The following is a 22,235-nucleotide window of genomic DNA, read 5'->3' on the forward strand; positions in this document are numbered from 1 at the left end:
CAAACAGTAACGTGTGAGTATACAAATGATATTTGTAAAGTTTGACTTTGTAAATAGTTTTAACTTTATTTTTGGTGATACTTCCTAAGTCTTTTATAATTTATACTTATTCTTAACTCAAATAAATTGAACCGGTTTGAGCTACTCACTCCCCGACCAAATCAAATATTCTTTCCCTTATACGTTTACTAGTGTGATTTTTGTATGCTTTTTAACACCATTTTTTCAGACAATGATAACGTGTTCAAACATAGACGAAATCAGAAAAAATTATTTAGGGTGGCAAGAATATAACACAACAAAAATTATTTTAATAAAAAAAAAGTCATCATATATACAGTAAAAAAAAAAGTCATATATATATATATTTTTTGAACAGGCAAAAATGGGATATATAAATATAATAAAAATCAAATAATCTCCTCAGCACAAGGTGTACCGAGAACGATTACGAAAGTTTATAAGAGAATCAACACATAAACAGTAAGATAAACAAAATTAGTCGATACCAAAACATAACAAAGGTTCGACCATCGATCATCTGTGATAATTCTAAACTATATTTGAATTTGTCTACATAACAAAGGTTCGACCATCATCTTTGATAATTCTAAATTATATTTGGATTTGTCTACATCATATATACTATAAAATTAATTAAACATATAAAATTACATTGACATAGTCATCAATCTAATTTTTTTTTAAACTTAATAAATATACACATTTTGAGAAAAGTGAGGAATATCTAGTTTTAAGAAAGGTGAGGAGTATATCTAGTAAAGTGGTTTTGAAAAATAACTCCTAAAAAATGCACAAATAAACGTCTTGTTCACTACACACTGTTTTTCACAATTGTACATAATGCAAGCCTTTTAGAGTTTAATATGTATATACCATCGGTGTAAAGTTTTTTACACACGCATCTAATGATGGGCTGCCACATTATTTAATGAGTGACAATCATGTGTTTTTAAGCACCATACATAATGTGTTGATTTATTATTGGACGCATGTATAAAATAACTTTACAATAATGATGTATACAAATTAAATTAATTTTTTTAACACCATATAATTAATTGCCCTTGAAATACTAGTATTATATATATAAGAGAAAGAAATCTCAATTACTCACAAGTTTTTACCAATAACAATACAAATATACAATTGTACATTATATGTCAACAATGTTAATAGTTTTTACGGGTTAGCAGGGTAAATCCACCCTTTGCAAGTAGGAATTGCACGCTGCGTTGCGTGATGTATTCACTCCCCCGGCGTAGTACAATCCTGTTACTTCTTCAATTCTTCATCTCTTTCTTCAAAACCAAGTAACTTTCATACATGATCATTTTGCTCTTGTTTATTAGCTAAAAGATACTCAAAAGAGGTCTAATGTCTCTCAATTGCCTTAGAATAAAGTAGTGTGACGAGGATTCATCATTTACCACCAATATATAATAGGCCCACTGGATTGTCTAATCTGATTCGGGGGTCAGTTTTTTTTTTATGATGTGGCATGCATATGTGGATTTTCTTAGAATTTTTATTTATTTTTATTATTATAATTATTCCAAATCATTGTTATTTAAAATAAAATAAAAATTAAAAAAATCTTCATCTCAAATCCCACAATTTTTTTTTTCTTCCAAAAAACAACTTTCATATCAAATCTCAGGAAGCAACTTTCATCTCAAATCCCTAAATCGAAAAAAAAAATAAAATCATCATCTCCACAGTTCCTCCAATTCAAACTCTTCCTCCACCTCCTCCATAACCACCACCACCAACAACAACCCTAACATAATCAACTCCTACATCCCTCTCCTTCCTGGTCTCTACCTCTCACGTGTTCATTTCTTTGATCTTGGTGAAGGATATGGGTTGGGTTAGCAATTACAAGTTCAAGAAAAATAACAACAACACATGTTCTCCAAACATCATTAATTCTGATTTAATTTTAATTTTTTGGAAAATCAACAAACAACAAAATTCAGATCTGAAAATTGGCGGAAATTAGTGAGAGTGATGCTGCAAGGAAGAGAGATGCAATTGGTGGGAAAGAGAGATGGACGACGACAGTGGTGGTGGCTGGTGGTGGAGAATGAACCGTGAGATTTTATGTTTTGAGAAACTTATGAGTTTTTTATGGTTTTGGATTTATGGGTTTGAGATTGAATTGATGAGATGAAATTTAAGATTAAAGATGAAGTTTGTTGTTGTTGTTTTGATTTTTTTTTTTAATTGAATGAAAAAATGGGTTGTTGTTGTTTGTTCTTCCCATGAGAGTGGTGAAGATTGTTGATGTTTCTTGCTGTTTGTTTTTGCCCTTTTTTGTTTTTTATTTTTTATTTTTTTTAAATGACATAGCTCAATATGTGACAAAATAAAAATTAAATAAATAAAAACAGTAAAAAAAGTCATGTGTAAAAAAAAAAAGCCATGTATGGTTGCCATGTCAGCAAAATTAAGATTCCAAATCCATGTTGTCAATTCAGGGGGGCAAAACAAAGAATCTTAATATTTCGAGGGGGAAATCACAACTTTTTATTTTACAGGGGTAATGCAAAATTCTCCTATTTTGCAGGGGGTAAAACCCTATTTACCCTATAAAATATTAAATGGAAAGTCAATATTTTGTTTTTGGACCGAAAATGGAGAGGCAATATTATTGCTTGCTTATTAGCCGTTCAAAGAAAAAAAAATATTATTGCTTATTCAAAGTTTATTGAAGTAACATAATAAAGTTTAATTTTAGTAGATCTGACTTTTGAGAAGCACATCAAGATCAAGTGACATAATAATTTTTCTCTTTTTTAAGTAGTATAGTGAATAGAAAATTCACCTTAAAGGTGAATAAGTGGAGTGTCCCGGGTTTGAACCCGAGCTCCTGCACATATTATGCGATATCCCTACCAATTGAGTTTAGTTCATAGGGATATAAAAAAAGTTTAATTATGTACAAAAAAAAAGTTTAATTTGACCATTATATACAAGTTTTTTGTTTTCTGCCTAGGAAATTTAGTTCTTTTGACAAAGTTTTTTTTTTTTACTGATAGTTAGTTGGTTTAGTGGTAATTGACGCTGAACTTGGTAGAGAGAACCACGGTTCGATCCCCGCAACTGCGATCAAAAGGGGGCTGCAACTACTTGATGCTAGAACTGACCCCCGAATCATATTAAACTGGTGGTGAAAACTAAAGTTTATTTTTTTTGTAATTGATAGTTTTTTTTTTCTACATAATTGATAGTTGGGGGCTTCTATGGTACAATAGTAAGATTCTGATGTACTGATACATTAAAATGTATTAACCAATAGTAATTTGACATGCTGTAATGGTATCGACAGGTTGGAACAATTAATTTTGACTTATATTTGTAAATTTAACACCACAAAACATCTGCATTTTTCACTTTTCACCACCAAATTTTCTTGTTGATGATTTTGTTCATCTTTAATTCCAAACTCCACATTCATACCCGACCAGATGGTTCCGATGTTCATCATTGAAACATCGTCTCTTCCGATGCGCCTCTCTTTGCCGACCAGATCCTCTACCATGGCAGCGACACCGAGAACCTTCAACTCTGTAACTTTGATGGTTACGATTTTCACTTCTTTCTGGACTTTTGAATTCCTTTTCTTCATTTAGATGTGCGATTTTCTTCTTGAATTTTGAATTCCTTCGTAAGTTCAAATTGAAACTCAATTTTGAATTCCTTTTATTTTATCGCAGTTATCTTTGATTATCAGTTTATTTTCTCTCTTTTCTCCATATTCTATATTTTTACAATTTCCATTCCTTTTCAAATTGAAACTCAACTTCTATTTATTCATTTTCAATTAAGTTGTTTCAGATCAAATTAAAACCTAATTTTGTTCTTCAATTGTGTTGATGATGAACATAAATTGATTTTTCAAATTATTAAATTAAATATTGAAATACAATTTGTATAATTTATGGGGTTAAATTTTTATACATAAATGTACCAATACAACAAATTTAGTTGACTTTTAAAATATAACCTATAAATAATGACATGGACAAAAGTTAATTTTCTATTGGTTGAATTGGCTATTGTACCGGTACATCAAGTTTTAATGAAAGCATAGTAGAATTTGCCTTGATAGTTATCTTTAAGTTTATTTTATATTATGATGATGATCGACCATTATATATAAATTATAATTGTTTGGGTACACCTAATCTGTATGTGCGTATGTGATAACATCATTTTATTTTCTTTATGAATTTAATTTATATTCACCGTCAGTGTAAAGTTATTTTACACATGCGTTCAATAATATATGAACACATTATGTATGGTAATTAAAAACACATGACGTGTCACATTCATTAAATAATGTGACAACGTATCATTGAATGTATGTGTAAAAAATCTTTACACCGACGGTGCACAACAATTAAATTATTTATTTATGAAGTTTTGGATAAATTATTTTTATTAAATTAATCATATTTGAGGCCCTACAAATTGCGTATGACTGAATGAGACATTTTTTTTTTATAAGCAACTGAATGAGACATTGATTTGAAACATATATAATAAACGTCTTACATTGAATGTGATATTTTTTTTACACAATTTTTTTTTTTTTCCTTTTACAGTCAGTTTAATTTGGTTTGGGGATAAATTTCTTCTTTACTTAACATTAATTATTCATATTAATTTTTTTTTAACACAAAATTATTCATATTAATTAGTCGGTCAAAAAATTAAAATTAATTATTCATATATTACGGTAAAAGCACTTACCACAACCCTATCAAAGCAGGGTGACACATAAATGATGTGAAGTAGCCAAGATAACCATGATCACTATTTTCGTCATGAGAAAAATATTTACCCGACGGGGTGATCGCATAAACTCTTACGATGCTACCATCGTCATTGGTCCGAGTGGAAACAGACAGCAGAGAGTAAATAATTAAACAAATTGATTAATAGACAATGACATAAATAATTAAACAAATTTTCTCAGTATAGCAACGAAGGGCCAAATTTGCCTATAAAAAACCGCACAATTGAAGGTATCAAACTTACACACCATCAAAGAATATCATAAAAGCTATAAGCCAAAAAATAAAACAAACATGAGTTCCTATTCCAATGAGAAACAAAACCATGTTGGGGAAACTCAAACCCCACAAATAGAAGACAGTGATACACTTTCTGCCTTGGTACTAGGTGCCAATTTGGTTTTTCCAGCTGTTCTTAATGCTGCAATTAAGCTCAACTTGTTTGAAATCATTGCTAAAGAAAGTTCACTAGATAACGGTGGATTCTTATCAGCTTTTGAAATTGCTTCAAAGTTACCAACTCAACACTCTGACTTACCGAATAGGCTCGATCGTATGTTGCGCTTGCTTGCTAGTTACTCTCTTCTGTCTGTTTCTACTCGGACCAATGACGATGGTAGCATCGTAAGAGTTTATGCGATCACCCCGTCGGGTAAATATTTTTCTTATGACGAAAATAGTGATCATGGTTATCTTGGCTACTTCACATCATTTATGTGTCACCCTGCTTTGATAGGGTTGTGGTAAGTGCTTTTACCGTGCCCAGTTAATATATTTTGAAAATCAAATACTAACATTTACCCTAACAGTTGGATGCAATATTTTAGTAAGTGTAAAATCGTCAAGTTATAAAGATATATATAGTAAATAGGATTGTCTTCACAGAGATTACTTATTCAATAATTCAATTAAAATATATTTAGGAAGAAAGATAAGAATTGTGGGAGATTTAAGATGAGTAAAAATATAAAGGAGGGGGATCTGTTGACTCCAGAGTAAGTCTCCATTGATTTATTACTCTACTTAATAACTAGATATCGGCATTATATTTCTACAATCCAACCGTTGAATTCAAAGATCTCATTGAGTAGATCAACTCTGCAATTTTTTTATAAAAATTCAAAACCGTTTGATACTTTTTCTGATAACTTCAATTGAACGTACAACAAACTTTTAAAAAAATCGTTGAATTTTAATAGTCTGAATACATAACTACATTCTTTGAATTTTTATAAAAATTTGTGGAGTTAATCTACTAAATAAGGTCTTTGAATTCAACGGTTGGATTGAAGAAATATAATGCCGATATCGAGTTATTAAGCGGAATAAGTCAATAGAGACTTACTCCTAGAGTCAACGAATCCCTCCTTAATATAAAGAATAATAATTTGGGCTTCTACCCTCTTGTACTCCAAAAAAATAAAAAAAAATAATGACATCTTAAATAAGATGAAAAAATAGTTAGGTTATTTTGAGTTTATTGCTTATTCCTATTTGGTAATATATGAATAATTAATTTTAATTTTTTGACCGACTAATTAATATGAATAATTTTGTGTTAAAAAAAATTAATATGAATAATTAATGTTAAGTAAAGAAGAAATTTGTCCCCCAAACCAAATTAAACTGACTGTAAAAGGAAAAAAAAAAAATTGTGTAAAAAAAATATCACATTCAATGTAAGACGTTTATATATGTTTCAAATCAATGTCTCATTCAGTTGCTTATATAAAAAAAATGTCTCATTCGGTCATACGCAATTTGTAGGGCCTCAAATATGATTAATTTAATAAAAATAATTTATCCAAAACTTCATAAATAAATAATTTAATTGTTGTACACTGTCGGTGTAAAGATTTTTTACACATACATTCAATGATACGTTGCCACATTATTTAATGAATGTGACACGTCATGTGTTTTTAATTACCATACATAATGTATTCATATATTATTGAACGCATGTGTAAAATAACTTTACACTGACGGTGAATATAAATTAAATTCATAAAGAAAATAAAATGTTATCACATACGCACATACAGATCAGGTGTACCCAAACAATTATAATTTATATATAATGGTCGATCATCATCATAATATAAAATAAACTTAAAGATAACTATCAATTATGTAGAAAAAAAAAACTATCAATTACAAAAAAAATAAACTTTAGTTTTCACCACAAGTTTAATATGATTCGGGGGTCAGTCCTGGCATCAAGTAGTTGCAGCCCCCTTTCGATCGCAGTTGCGGGGATCGAACCGTGGTTCTCTCTACCAAGTTTAGCGTCAATTACCACTAAACCAACTAACTATCAGTAAAAAAAAAAATTTGTCAAAAGAACTAAATTTCCTAGGCAGAAAACAAAAAACTTGTATATAATGGTCAAATTAAACTTTTTTTTTGTACATAATTAAACTTTTTTTATATCCCTATGAACTAAACTCAATTGGTAGGGATATCGCATAATATGTGCAGGAGCTCGGGTTCAAACCCGGGACACTCCACTTATTCACCTTTAAGGTGAATTTTCTATTCACTATGCTACTTGAAAAAGAAAAAAATTATTATGTCACTTGATCTTGATGTGCTTCTCAAAAGTCAGATCTACTAAAATTAAACTTTATTATGTTACTTCAATAAACTTTGAATAAGCAATAATATTTTTTTTTCTGTGAACGGCTAATAAGCAAGCAATAATATTGCCTCTCCATTTTCGGTCCAAAAAAAAATATTGACTTTCCATTTAATATTTTATATTATAATTACTTGCTAATAGCTTGTTGTTGATGTATGATAAGTATATTATAAACAGTGGCGGAGGCAGGAATTGTTTTTTGGATGGGCCGCTAAAAAATTATCTATACTATATATAAAGAGGATACATAAGTTTTGGTGTGGACAATACCAACAATACTCTTGATTTTTTTAGTAGCAACAAAAAACATTTATTAACAAACTCACCATAACATAATACTTGCAGAAAATTGATCTTCAAAAAATATATTTTTTGTTATATTACATATATACAAAAAAAAAACATATAATCCAAAATAAAAAAATTATGCTTTATTCACACAAAAAAATTAACAAAGAAGATAACAGTGGATATATAAATATGAAAAGCTAATTTTATAAAAAAAATGGGATTAATTTAAGACTTTAATTCTGTCTCAAAGTAAAAGTTGCCATCCACCTTAGCCACTCGGTCAAATACGTTGTTATGAAATTAGTATGCGTTCACTAATATATGTATACAGTCACATTGTTTTATATATGTATAGGGGTACCCTAGTAATTTCACTTTTTTGGGGTGGGCCATGGCCCTGCCTGGCCACCCCCTGGCTCCGCTACTGATTATAAAATCATTTTTGTGATGGCAAAGGTTAAATTTCAAGGAAGCAGTGGTTGATCCAGAGGTTGACTTATTCAAGAAAGTCAATGGAATTACCAAGTATGAGTACATGGGGAAAGATCCACAATTGAACCAAATATTCAACAACTCAATGACTAATGGAACCAAAATTCACATGAAAAAAATCCTTGAAATATACAAAGGATATGAGGGAGTCTCAACTTTGGTTGATGTAGGTGGTGGAAATGGACAAACTCTCAAAATGATTATTGAAAAATATCCATCAATAAAGGGAGTCAATTTTGATCTCCCTCAAGTGATTGAAAATGTCTCACTAATTCCAGGTACTTTTTATAATTATGTGATTAAATTCAAATGATTAATGAGTTTTATCTATCGACTTGTGTTTTGTGTTTAGATTAACAAAACTTGTGTGCTTTAGTATTTCGTCGAGGATAAAGTACAGAATTTTGTATATGGACCCTAAAAAATGTTCAAAGAGAATCTTTACTTATCTTTTTTTTATAAAATAACAGGTTTTGTAAATAAAATAGAAATAAATTCATTGATCATGGATTGATTTCTAACGAAGATCAGTGAAAATTTCATATTTATAATATGGTAACAAAAAAAATTGTATTTTAATCAAAATGAAAAATTATGACCACCTCAATAATTATTTCAACTTTCCCAAAATTATTACTAATTGAAAATGGCCAAATTCCATTTAGGGATTGAGCATGTTGGAGGAAGTATGTTTGAAAGTATTCCACAAGGAGATGCCATAATGATGAAGGTTTGTATACACTAATAAAAACACTTATTATCTAAAACTTCAATTACTATTTATTGATAATAATCCTTCTGATCTTATATATAAGTTTTTTTTTAGGTTCATTGAATAATCGATGTATGTGATCATGAACTAGATACATCAATTATTCAATAAACCTGCAAACCAAATCTTTATTTATATATGAAATTAGAGGGAGTACCATCGATTCTCAGCAATATTCATATAATCATTGCTAAAATATTTTGTATCTCTCTTTTGGTTTGTTCTAGAGTGTATGCCATAATTGGTCAGATGAAAAATGCATAGAAATTTTTAGCAATTGTCACAAAGCTTTGCCTCAAAATGGAAAGGTCATACTTGTGGAGCTTTTATTGCCAGAATGTCCAGAAGCAACAGATGCATCTCGAATGATTTCAATTGTTGATAATATCATGTTCATCAATGCTGGTGGAAAAGAAAGAACTGCAAAAGAATATGAAAGTTTGGCTCAACAATCTGGATTTTCAAGACTTGAAGTTGTTTCTTGTGCTTTCTCTATTTTAGGAGTGATGGAAATTTACAAATAAATAAGTCATATTAGTAGTTTTCATCTAGAATAAATAAGTCATATTGATATTGATATATAGTAAAATATGACATTTTAATGTGGAATATGTTTTGGACTAATACACCGCCTATAAAAAAATGTTTACTATATTTTTGGATTTGGGGTGAGTCGTGGCCCATCTCAGTAGACAATGACATAGTAAATAATTAAACAAATTTTTAAATAATTAATGATAGACAATGACATAAATAATTAAACAAATTTTCTAAATATAGCAACGAAGGGCCAAATTTGCCTATAAAAAAAGCACAATTGAAGGTATGAAACACACACCATCAAAGGAATATCACAAAAGCTTATAAGCCAAGAAGAAAAAAAATGAGTTCCTATTCCATTGAGAAACAAAACCATGTTGGGGAAACTCAAACCCCACAAATAGAAGACAGTGATACACTTTCTGCCTTGGTACTAGGTGCCAATTTGGTTTTTCCAGCTGTTCTTAATGCTGCAATTCAACTCAACTTGTTTGAAATCATTGCTAAAGAAAGTTCACTAGATAATGGTGGATTCTTATCAGCTTTTGAAATTGCTTCAAAGTTACCAACTCAACGGTCTGACTTACCGAATAGGCTCGATCGTATGTTGCGCTTGCTTGCTAGCTACTCTCTTCTATCTGTTTCCACTCAGACCAATGATGATGGTAACATCGTCAGAGTTTATGGGATCACCCCGTCGGGTAAATATTTTTCCAATGACGAAAATAGTGATCATGGTTATCTTGGCTACTTCACATCATTTATGTGTCATCCTGCTTTGATAGGGTTGTGGTAAGTGTTTTTACCGTGCCCAGTTAATATATTTTGAAAATAAAATACTAGTAACATTTACCCTAACAGTTGTGATGCAATATTTTAGTATAAGTGTCAAATAATAAAAATATATATAGTAAATAAAATCGTTTTCACAGATATTACTTATTCAATAATTCAATTAAAATATATTTAGGAAGAAAGATAAGAAATATAATGTCGATATCGAATTATTAAGCGGAATAAGTCAATGGAGACTTACTCCTGGAATCAACGGATCCCTCCTCAATATAAAGAATAATGATTTGGGCTTCTACTCTCTTGTGCTCCAAAAAAAAAAAAAAAAAAGTGACATCTTAAATAAGATGAAAAAATAGTTAGGTTATTTTGAGTTTATTGCTTATTCCTATTTGGTAATATATGAATAATTAATTTTACTTTTTTGGCCGACTAATTAATATGAATAATTTTGTGTAAAAAAAATTAATATGAATAATTAATGTTAAGTAGAGAAGAAGTTTGTCCCCCAAACCAGATTAAACTGTTGGTGAAAGAAAAAAAAAATTGCGTAAAAAAAAATCACATTCAACGTAAGATGTTTATATATGGTTCAATACTTCAATGTCTCATTCAGTCATTCGCAATTTGTAGGGCCTCAAATATGATTAATTTAATAAAAATAATTTATCCAAAACTCCATAAATAAAGAGTTTAATTGTTGTGTACTGTCGGTGTAAAAAAAATTTACACATATATTCAATGATGTGTTGCCACATCATTTAACGAATATGACACATCATGTGTTTTTAATTACTATACATAATGTGTTCATATATTATTGGAAGCATGTGTAAAATAATTTTACACTGACGGTGCATAATGTTATCACATAATATAAAATGAACTTAAAGATAACAATCAATTATGTAACAAAAAAAAAACTATCAATTACAAAAAAAAAAAAAAAAAAACTTTAGTTTTCACCACCGGTGTAATTTGGTTCGGGAGTCAGTTCTGACATCAAGTAGTTTCAGCCCCCTTCCGATCACAGTTGCGGGGGATCGAACCGTGGTTCTCCCTACTAAATTCAGCGTCAATCACCACTGAACCAACTAACGATCAGTTAAAAAAACAAACAAAAAACTTGTATATAATGGTCAAATAATTAAACTTTTTTTATATCCCTGTGAACTAAGCTCAGTTGGTAGGAATATCGCACAATATGTACAGGAGCTCGGGTTTGAACTCGGAAGACTCCACTTATTCACTTTTAAAGTAAACTTTCTATACACTAGACTACTTGGCAGAAAAGAAAAAAGAAAAAAAAAACTTTTTTTATATATATAAAAGCAACTTTATTATGTCACTTGAATAAACTTTTTTTTTTATAACCATGAGGGCCTAAGCCCCAATGTCACTTCAATAAACTTTGAATAAGCAATAATATTTATTTTTATTTTTTAACTGCTAATAAGCAATAATATTGACTCTCCATTTTCGGTCAAAAAAAAAATATTGACTTTCCATTTAATATTTTATATTATAATTACTTGTTAATAGCTTGTTGTTGATGTATGATAAGTATATTATAAAATCATTTTTGTGATGGCAAAGGTTAAATTTCAAGGAAGCAGTGGTTGATCCAGAGGTTGACTTATTCAAGAAAGTCAATGGAATTACCAAGTATGAGTACATGGGGAAAGATCCACAATTGAACCAAATATTCAACAACTCAATGACTAATGGAACCAAAATTCACATGAAAAAAATCCTTGAAATATACAAAGGATATGAGGGAGTATCAACTTTGGTTGATGTAGGTGGTGGAAATGGACAAACTCTCAAAATGATTATTGAAAAATATCCATCAATAAAGGGAGTCAATTTTGATCTCCCTCAAGTGATTGAAAATGTCTCACTAATTCCAGGTACTTTTTAGTATAATTATCTGATTAAATTCAAATGATTAATGAGTTTTATCTATCGACTTGTGTTTACTTGTGTGCTTTTAGTATTTCGTCGAGGATAAAGTACAAAATTTTGTATATGGACCCTAAAAAATGTTCAAAGAGAATCCTTACTTACTCTTTTTTTTATAAAATAACAGGTTTTGTAAATAAAATAGAAATAAATTCATCGACCATGGATTGATTTTTAACGAAGATCAATAACAGTGAAAATTTCATATTTATAATATGGTAACAAAAAAAATTGTATTTTAATCCAAACGAAAAATTATGACCACCTCAATAATTATTTCAACTTTCCCAAAATTATTACTAATTGAAAATGGCCAAATTCCATTTAGGGATTGAGCATGTTGGAGGAAGTATGTTTGAAAGTATTCCACAAGGAGATGCCATAATGATGAAGGTTTGTATACACTAATAAAAACACTTATTATCTAAAACTTCAATTACTATTTATTGATAATAATCCTTCTGATCTTATATATAAGTTTTTTTTTAGGTTCATTGAATAATCGATGTATGTGATCATGAACTAGATACATCAATTATTCAATAAACCTGCAAACCAAATCTTTATTTATATATGAAATTAGAGGGAGTACCATCGATTCTCAGCAATATTCATATAATCATTGCTAAAATATTTTGTATCTCTCTTTTGGTTTGTTCTAGAGTGTATGCCATAATTGGTCAGATGAAAAATGCATAGAAATCTTTAGCAATTGTCACAAAGCTTTGCCTCAAAATGGAAAGGTCATACTTGTGGAGCTTTTATTGCCAGAATGTCCAGAAGCAACAGATGCATCTCGAATGATTTCAATTGTTGATAATATCATGTTCATCAATGCTGGTGGAAAAGAAAGAACTGCAAAAGAATATGAAAGTTTGGCTCAACAATCTGGATTTTCAAGACTTGAAGTTGTTTCTTGTGCTTTCTCTATTTTAGGAGTGATGGAAATTTACAAATAAATAAGTCATATTAGTAGTTTTCATCTAGAATAAATAAGTCATATTGATATTGATATATAGTAAAATATGACATTTTATTTTACTCTGATGTCAATGATATAATTGGTCTTTTGTACTTATCAAGATTCAAGGCACGTCTGTATTGATTTTCTTCATTATCTTTTTGGTCTTTGATCAAAAAAATATATGAAAAATATCATGTTCCTTTTATGTTTTGTTTAAGATATAGTTTGAACTTTTAAGAAGTTGATGTCATATTGGCGTTGAAAATACTGTTACATTCAAGGTTTTCACACACATTATATATACACACACACATACAGACAAATGTATATGTATATGTCATGTATTTTAATTAGTAATCTTTATTTATCTTATGTATTTATATATACTAATACAAAGGTATACAATACAAGATTTGGTATGATCTATTTTCTCTTTCAACTTAACTCTTCTTGTCTACAAATATAAATAAATAAATAAATAAATAAACAAATGAAGTAGTTGAAATTTTGTCACAGATCATTATTGTTGGTATCAATATTAGTAGAGATATAGTTATAGATATATAAGTTAGGTGTTAGTTGCTTACTAATTAGTTAACCTATATAAAGTCCAGTATGATCATTTTCAGTTACTTTTCACATTTTGTAGCAACTTCAATACAAGTCATTTCTCCAGCGTAAGTAGTGCTAACGTTAGCTCGTGATTATACATAAGCGGGTCGCATCCAGCATGCATGCATAAAATCGGGACGTAACATCATTCAAGTTGGTTCGGAGGCTCCGCAAACAAGTTGGGTAAAATTAAATTCATATGGTTCTTGTAGAGAAGATTGTAGGAGTGGAGTGGTGGTGTTATTAGAGGGAGTGATGGAGAATGGCTCGAAGGTTTTGCGAAATATTTGGAGACGGAGTAGTGCTTATATGACTAATCTTTCGGGTCATTATGAAGGACCGTCATTAGCTCATAATTTGGGATTTAATGCGGTTGAGGTTAACATTGATTCGAAGATTATTCTGGACACATTGAATGATAAAAAGGTCAGTAGTGTGTTGGGTCGATCGCTTGTTGGAAGAATTTGGCGTCTTATAGAGCTTAATTGGCAGGTGGTGGTTCATCATTCATATCACGAAAGAAATCAGTATGCAGATGCGTTAGCTAGCGTTGGAAGTTCTTTGAGTACTGATATATCTTACTTTTGAGTCGTGAGTCGTGACCCCTATTGGTTTTTGTAATTCAAAACTCTGAACCTCTGAACCTCTGAACCTCTGAAGCTGATACAGGCTCTGAAGCATAGGAGGCTCTGAAGCTCTGCCTCTAAAGCTGATACAGGCTCTGAAACATAGGAGGCTCTGAAGCTCTGTTTCAAGTTCTGATACGCGTTCTGTTTTGTTAGCTTTCAATTAGCAGTTAGTTAGTTAGTTTGTACAGTTGTAATTCAGTTACGTTTTGTTTGTCTTAGGTAGTTATGCAGTTACTTGCATTTTGAAGTAACCACCTATTGTATATAAACAATCAAGACCCTTTGTGGAAGAATAAGATTTTACTTTTCCTTTATTCAATTTTCTGCTTAGTTTCCAATTAGTCATTTTCTCTCAAATTATTCATTCTTCATTCCTTCATCATTCTTCTTTGTTCTTTGCTTTGGGATTAATTCCCCAACAAAGTGGTATCTAGAGCATTGTACGATTCAAGGGACCTTGGTCAAGATTGATCAAGACTTGATCTTTTGCGATCTTTCTGGTGTGGAAAGATTCAGTGGTTGATTGGTGTATTCAACCATGGCTGGAAACAATAATTTCCATGCAAACTTACCAGTTTTCGATGGAAAGAATTGGGATTTGTGGGTTAAGCAAATGAAGGTGATTTTCACTTTTCAAGAGGTATTTGAACAAGTGAATGCAGAGATTGCTCCACTCCCAGCCAATGCAACTGAAGAACAAAGAACAACTTTCAGAGAAGCAACGAAGAAAGACAACAAAGCTCTATTTCTCATTCATCAATGTGTAGATTCGAAGGTGTTTGAGAAAATTGCAGATGCTGAAACTTCCAAAGGTGCTTGGGATATTCTGCAAAAGAGCTATGGTGGTGATGCTAAGGTAAAGAAGGTAAAATTACAAGCATTAAAGAGGCAATATGAACTGTTACAGATGAAGAATGATGAAAAGATTGCAGATTATTTCACAAGATTAGTGACTCTCACTAATCAGATGAAGAGTTGTGGTGATACTCTTCAAGAGCAAGAGAAAGTGGAGAAGGTTCTCAGAACTTTAACTTCAAGATTTGATCACATAGTGGTGACAATTGAAGAGACAAAAGATCTGAGTGAAGTGAAAATTGAAGATTTGCAGAGCACTCTTGAGGCTCATGAGATGAAGCATGGTGAGAGAGACCATGGTAAAGAAGATGAGCAGGCTCTTTATGCAAAATTCAAGAAGTTCCAGAGCAAAAAGAAATGGCAGAAAAAGAATGAGTCCAAAAAAGGGAAAGAAAGTGATGAAGACAAGCCTGAATCCTCAAAGAAAGAAAGAGGAGGTTCTGTCAATTCAAAGAAGGGTAGCAAGAAGCATATTCAATGCTTTAACTGTCAGGAGTTTGGTAACTTTGCAAGTGAATGCAGAGGTCAAAAGGTTCCAAGACAGTATAATGAAGAAGCAAATGTGGCACAGGATGATTCAACATCAGAAGAGGATGTGAACTTCATGGTAACAGTTACAGATGAAGATGAATCAGAGGCACACATGACTAAGAATGATAATGGATCAGATAAAGATCCATTAGTTGGTAAGCAAGAAGGATGGTATTTGGACACAAGTTGTTCAAATCACATGACTGGTAACAAGAAGTGGTTGATTAACTATGATTCTTCAAAGAAATCAACAATTCGATTTGCTGATAGTAGAACAGTAAAATCAGAAGGAATTGGTGATATGTTAATCAAGGGAAAGAATGGTAATCAGGCATTGATTACCGGTGTAATGTATGTGCCAAATGTGCATACAAACGTCCTCAACATTGGACAATTGGTTGAGAAAGGTTTCACAATGACCTTAGGAAACAATCAAATGAATGTGTACAATGAGGAAAGTAAGCTGGTAATGTGTGCAACATTATCACAAAGCAGAACATTCCCGGTGAAATTTGAGAGTTCAAATTCACATTGTCTTGCTAGTGAAGCTATCCATGATGCAGCTTGGTTATGGCATCTAAGGTATGGACATTTAAATTTCAAAGGCCTTAGTGATTTGAAAAATAAAGATATGGTCCATGGATTACCAGAAATTAGAGTGCCTAAGGATATGTGCAGAAATTGCTTAGTTGACAAGCAAGCCAGAAAATCCTTTGCAGATCATATAGCAGTGAGAGCTAGGGACAAGCTTGATATAGTACACAGTGATGTATGTGGTCCTTTTACTGAATCATTAGGAGGCAATAGATACTTTGTATCATTTGTTGATGAATTCAGTAGAATGATGTGGGTGTATCCCATGAAAACCAAAGATGAGGTGCTGATAGTTTTTCAAAGGTTTAAAGCAGTAGTTGAAAAACAAGCAGGAAGGAAGATAAATGTATTGAGAAGTGATGGAGGAGGTGAGTATACATCTCATAACTTCAGAAGTTTTTGCAAAAAGGAGGGTATCTCACATGAAGTTACACCTCAGCATAATGGAGTATGTGAAACCAGGAACACAACCATTATGAAAATGACAAGGTGCATGTTGAAAGAGAAGAAGCTACCTAAGTCATTTTGGGGAGAAGCAGAGACAACTGCCTGTTATGTGTTGAACAGATGTGCTACCAAATGCTTAGACAAAGTGCCAGAGGCTGTATGGAGTGGTTTAACTCCATCTGTGAAACACTTGAGAGTGTTTGGCTCATTGTGTCATAGACACACTTCAGATAAAAGAAGACAGAATTTGGATGACAAAAGTGAAGCCCTTATACTTGTAGGATATCACACTACAGAGTCCTACAGGTTGTACAATCCAATTACTAAGAGAACCACAATCAGCAGGAATGTGAAAGTTAGTGAAAAAGAGCAATGGAATTGGGGGGCTGCAAGCACAAGGTCAGAACAGGCCTTACTACATGCTGAGAAGAAGCCAATAGCAGTAGAATGGGTGCATAAAGTGAAGCACGTACCTGATGGCTCAAGTGCAAAGGCAAGACCTGTGACCAGAGAACTCTCACAAAAGTCTGACACAGACTCCAAGGAAATGTTATGTCAATCAGGTGTAACGACAAATGCTGAAGCAAGGTGTGGAGCATCTGTCCATAGTGTGCCAGAATTTCAGTTGGAAAGCTTGGCACCAGTTGCTAGATTGGAAACAGTAAGACCTGTGATGGAAATAGCAAGCCAAGTGAATTGGCAGAGTGTTCAACTAGATGTCAAATCTGTAGTAGAGAATAGTAAACTTGAGAAAGAAGTATATGTTGAACAACCACAAGGTTTCAAGGTTGAAGGTGTAGAAGATAAAGCACCTAAGGAACAGGAAGATCTTGAGTTGATGATTGATATATTGACTAAGCTACTGAATATTGAAAGATTTAAAGACCTGAAGAAGATGCTGAAGGTCACAAGTTTGGAACATTTGAATAAAGGGGGTGTGTTGAAATGTAACTCAAATGCCCTATCAGATGTTGTGAAAAAGACAAGGTTGAATTGTCAGCTTTGACAGTTTGATTTAAGGAGGAGTATTGGTTTAGGAAGAGTTTGAATTAAGGAGGAGTATTGGTTTTTGTAATTCAAAACTCTGAACCTCTGAACCTCTGAAGCTGATACAGGCTCTGAAGCATAGGAGGCTCTGAAGCTCTGCCTCTAAAGCTGATACAGGCTCTGAAACATAGGAGGCTCTGAAGCTCTGTGTCAGCTTTCAATTAGCAGTTAGTTAGTTAGTTTGTGCAGTTGTAATTCAGTTACGTTTTGTTTGTCTTAGGTAGTTATGCAGTTACTTGCATTTTGAAGTAACCACCTATTGTATATAAACAATCAAGGCCCTTTGTGGAAGAATAAGATTTTACTTTTCCTTTATTCAATTTTCTGCTTAGTTTCCAATTAGTCATTTTCTCTCAAATTATTCATTCTTCATTCCTTCATCATTCTTCTTTGTTCTTTGCTTTGGGATTAATTCCCCAACAACCCCCTCAGATTCACCATTTGTATAAAACAATAGCATAAATAATTATTCACAGTTCACACTGGCAAATTATGATTGCAAATGAATGTTTAATCAATTAACTATAGAATTCAACCGCAAAAAAATCAACTATAAAATTCAACCAAATTGTCTGAGACTTGAACAATATTTAACTTTTGATATTTATTTTTATTTCTTCAGCTTTTATACAAATTTTCATAAGTTAATTTGTTGTTCTAACCATCCTTATTTCTGCAAGAAGGATTCACCATTGACTATCCATGTAAATTTTGGGATCCTTATTTATCCATACAGAAGTCCATTAGATACATACTAGTATGTATTTTTTGAAACGGCTAAATGTATTAAAACAACTCAAATTTGAGCACAAGAGCCAAATTAGAGACGGACGATTACACGCCACTGCACTAGTAGTGAAAAGAAAAGGGCAGAACACCCCACAACAAACAAGCATGCGAACAAGCCAAAAGATCCTAATGCAACAGAAAGCGACAGGATACAAGGCCTACGCAACAAAGCCACAGCCTCAAAAGTGAAAATCCCATGGTCTAAACACCAACCACTAATGAAAAAAACTAAGGCAAAGCAAAAACCAGAACAGATTATGACAAATCCAAGTGAGCAAAACACTAACAAACAAGCCACAAGAAGCCAGCACAAGTTAGCTTTTACCATTAGATCAAATAAGATATATAATACCTAATCAAGACTTGTCGATTGAATAGTAAAAAAACTACGATTGTGCATGGTGCATGGTGCATGGTGCAAGACTATTTTCTTTGTGTACATTAGAAAAAACCAGAGTATTGTGTACAGTTTTTTAACGATGTAAAATACGTAATCACATTGAGAGATGAGAGATCCCTCAGATTGAGAAAGGGTGAAACACTTCAAATTACTTTGTGACTGAAATACTACCATTTACTTAAAATTGAAGACTATTTTCTTTGTGACTGAAGCCTTTCAAGATGAATTCTCTATCACCTCTTTCTCATCGTTGGCTGTAATACCAGTCGTGGAATCACCCGGAGCAATAAATGTTGTGACTGAACTGGTCTTTTCAGTAGGTTGGGCACCCAAATTCTGACCATCGCTTGAACCATGAGATTCAATGGAGCCGAAAGAAAATACAAGACTTTCAGTAGCTTGGGCACCCAAATTCTGACCATCACTTGAACCATGAGATCTTTCAGTAGGTTGGGCACCCAAGCCGAAAGAAAATTTAAGACTTTCAGTAGCTTGGGCACCCAAATTCTGACCACTACTTGAACCATGAGATCCAATGGATCTGAAAGAAAATATACTTTCAGTAGGTTGGGCACCCAAATTCTGACCATCACTTGAACCATGAGATTCAATGGAGCTGAAAGAAAATATAAACTATAATGTACTCACAATGAAAATCTATCAAGGTAATCCATGAGAATAGAATATTTTGTCTAAACAAAGGTTAAACATAAGTTATTTTCAATGACGAAAAAATGGCGGCTAAAAGATGTATATTTTGTTGTCATAACGCATGGAACGTTTTTCTTTTAGCATAAATAGAAAGGAAAAAACCAACACAGGTTGATTCAATTGGTAAGGAGTTGCCACCCTGCATCGAGTGAGTTGTAAGTATCTATATCAGCATCTTTATAAATCTTAAGATTTGTCGACTCTGGTAATCCTCATCACCCAACTCACCTAAACATTTTATTATAGAACAAGAAAATGAAAAAAGAGAAGCAACTCCACAATGATTAACGTCAACGGTGTACATAGAATTGCTGGGATTTTTCCATGGCATTATTTTCAGGGTTAAACTCAGTAACTCACTCATAGAAGTTGTTATCTAGCTAGATGTTAAGTTTTTTTTTTCTTAACAACCAATGTTAGTATGTTAACCACTAATTTGTTAATATTTGTTGGAGAAGGGAATCAAGTTCAAAATCAATCTTATCACTCCACTCTTTAACTCTCTCACTCGAGCCACCAAGCCAATCTTGTATGTTTGCTTTCAATTTTTTTCTTTTAACCACCAGTATCCGGCCTACTATACCGCCTAATCTGGTTCGGGGATCACTTCTGACATCAAGTGATTTCAGCCCCTCCCGATCGCAGTTGTGGGGAATCGAACCATTGTCTTCCCTACCATGTTTGGTTTCAATTCTGGAGAAGCTAAAATTGATTCTAGACGTGCAGAATTAATTCTAGTTTGTTTGGTTTCTCAAAAGTAAAATTTATTCAGTCTCCATGATCGATTATACTTGAAGCTAGAAATTATAGCTTTTGATTCTAGAATTGATTTTTAAACTCAAATTTTTTGTTCAACTCACTTTTACATAAATAATATCCAAACATAAATTACTTTATCTTCAACTCAATTTTGATCAGAATCAATTCTGCTAAAATCAATTTTTCTCACCACAAAACCAAACATAAATACTCAAAATAGAAAAAAACACAAAATTTCTAATTAGAGTTGAAGAAAACAAAGTAATTGAATTGGAATTGGGAACGTACATACCTAGGTGGTGGTGTTGAAGTGATGATGGGAGAAGAAGGAAAAGGGTGGTTGTTAGCTCCAAAAAGGATTCGAGAACCTGTTATGGATCCAGGACCTGAATTCTTCCCGAATCCTCCTCCTGCATAAGCATTAGACATTTTTTTTTTCTTGCTTCTTCTTCTTCTAAGTATGAATTATTTGTTAAGTTCGATTAGGTTTGGGTATATATATATATATATATATATATATATATATATATATATATATATATATATGAGAGTTTTGTACTGAATCAACTCTTTTTGCGATTTAAATTTTGATTAGCGTCGATTTGACGCGGGGTTATTCGTTAGTACGCTTTTAATTGCCACCTCAGCGCAAAATTTAATGGTTTTTTTTTTTTTTTTTACAAAAAAATAAAATAATATTGAATGAGGTTATGAAATTACAAATGGGGTAAATGTGAGAGATCAAAATTGGTCAAAACAAAATTATGAGTGTCAAAATCGTACAATTGAAAAAGTTGAAAGGTTAAAGTGCAATTAAGCTTAAAAAGATTAGTACAATGGTTAATGTTTATGTTGATTGTGTAACCTCTCGATTATAGTTGCATGGTAATATTACACCTATATAAAGACTAGGTTTGTGGTGGATTATTGATGTTTGATGGCATTGGTGAATTTAACTACATTCGTTATTTGTCTTAGAGAAGGTGTGTATACTTCATGAATGGTACGTCAATTTCATACATATGCATTGTAAGACCTCGAATTTTTAGTATTTTCTTTTTGAATCATTATTAGGCTTAATTAGTAAAATGGTCCCTTAAAGACATTTTTGGTTTCACATTGGTCCCTTAAAGAAAAAAAGGACCAAATAGGTCCCTTAAAGAAAAAAATGTCTGAATAGGTCCCTTAAAGACATCTCTGTTAATCAGTTTGGTCCCTTAAAGACATCTCCTTTAATCAGTTTGGTCCTCGAAAAAATGGACGGAAAGGACCAAACTGATTAACGGAGATGTCTTTAAGGGACCTATTCGGACTTTTTTTTCTTTAAGGGACCTATTCGGACTTTTTTTTCTTTAAGGGACCTATGTGAAACCAAAAATATCTTTAAGGGACTATTTTACTAATTAAACCTTTTTAAATCTAATTGTTAGTTGTTTGAATACTTATCAATATAAAATAGTTAGAATGGACAAATTCTGTTTTCTATAAATAGAAATTGATTTTTCTAGAGTTTGGCCGAGAGGTAAGTAAAGTATGGTCAAGAATTGTTCTCAAGAGGAATCGAACTCCAATTATCCCAAA

General features: G+C 31.9%; 3 protein-coding genes across 4 annotated transcripts; 2 read left to right on the forward strand and 1 right to left on the reverse strand.

Annotated features, from left to right (window-relative positions):
- Positions 1–5,058: 5,058 nt before the first annotated feature.
- LOC123888684 (isoliquiritigenin 2'-O-methyltransferase-like) lies at positions 5,059–13,485 on the forward strand. 2 transcript variants are annotated; one of them, XR_006802268.1, is made up of 5 exons: positions 5,059–5,569; positions 8,215–8,528; positions 8,916–8,980; positions 9,250–9,617; positions 13,347–13,485. XR_006802268.1 is itself a non-coding variant. In XM_045937802.1 (4 exons), exons 1-4 carry the CDS (start codon positions 5,121–5,123, stop codon positions 9,544–9,546), a joined length of 1,125 nt encoding a protein of 374 aa, XP_045793758.1. In that variant the 5' UTR covers positions 5,059–5,120; the 3' UTR covers positions 9,547–9,674. The 2 variants fall into 2 exon arrangements, 1 of the variants encoding a protein (XP_045793758.1); XM_045937802.1 differs by lacking the exon at positions 13,347–13,485 and having other exon boundaries at positions 9,250–9,674.
- Positions 9,841–13,485, forward strand: LOC123888685 (isoliquiritigenin 2'-O-methyltransferase-like). The gene is made up of 4 exons (XM_045937803.1): positions 9,841–10,354; positions 11,951–12,264; positions 12,645–12,709; positions 12,979–13,485. The coding sequence occupies exons 1-4, from the start codon at positions 9,906–9,908 to the stop codon at positions 13,273–13,275; spliced, it is 1,125 nt and encodes a 374-aa protein (XP_045793759.1). The 5' UTR covers positions 9,841–9,905; the 3' UTR covers positions 13,276–13,485.
- Positions 13,486–18,851: 5,366 nt separating this feature from the next.
- On the reverse strand, positions 18,852–21,160 carry LOC123888686 (nucleoporin nup124-like). The gene is made up of 2 exons (XM_045937804.1): positions 20,947–21,160; positions 18,852–19,800 (listed from the first exon to the last, which is right to left on the reverse strand). Exons 1-2 carry the CDS (start codon positions 21,081–21,083, stop codon positions 19,401–19,403), a joined length of 537 nt encoding a protein of 178 aa, XP_045793760.1. The 5' UTR covers positions 21,084–21,160; the 3' UTR covers positions 18,852–19,400.
- Positions 21,161–22,235: the final 1,075 nt, after the last annotated feature.

The sequence above is a fragment of the Trifolium pratense genome, linkage group LG6, assembly GCF_020283565.1.
Source record: "Trifolium pratense cultivar HEN17-A07 linkage group LG6, ARS_RC_1.1, whole genome shotgun sequence".
Taxonomy (NCBI): domain Eukaryota; kingdom Viridiplantae; phylum Streptophyta; class Magnoliopsida; order Fabales; family Fabaceae; genus Trifolium; species Trifolium pratense.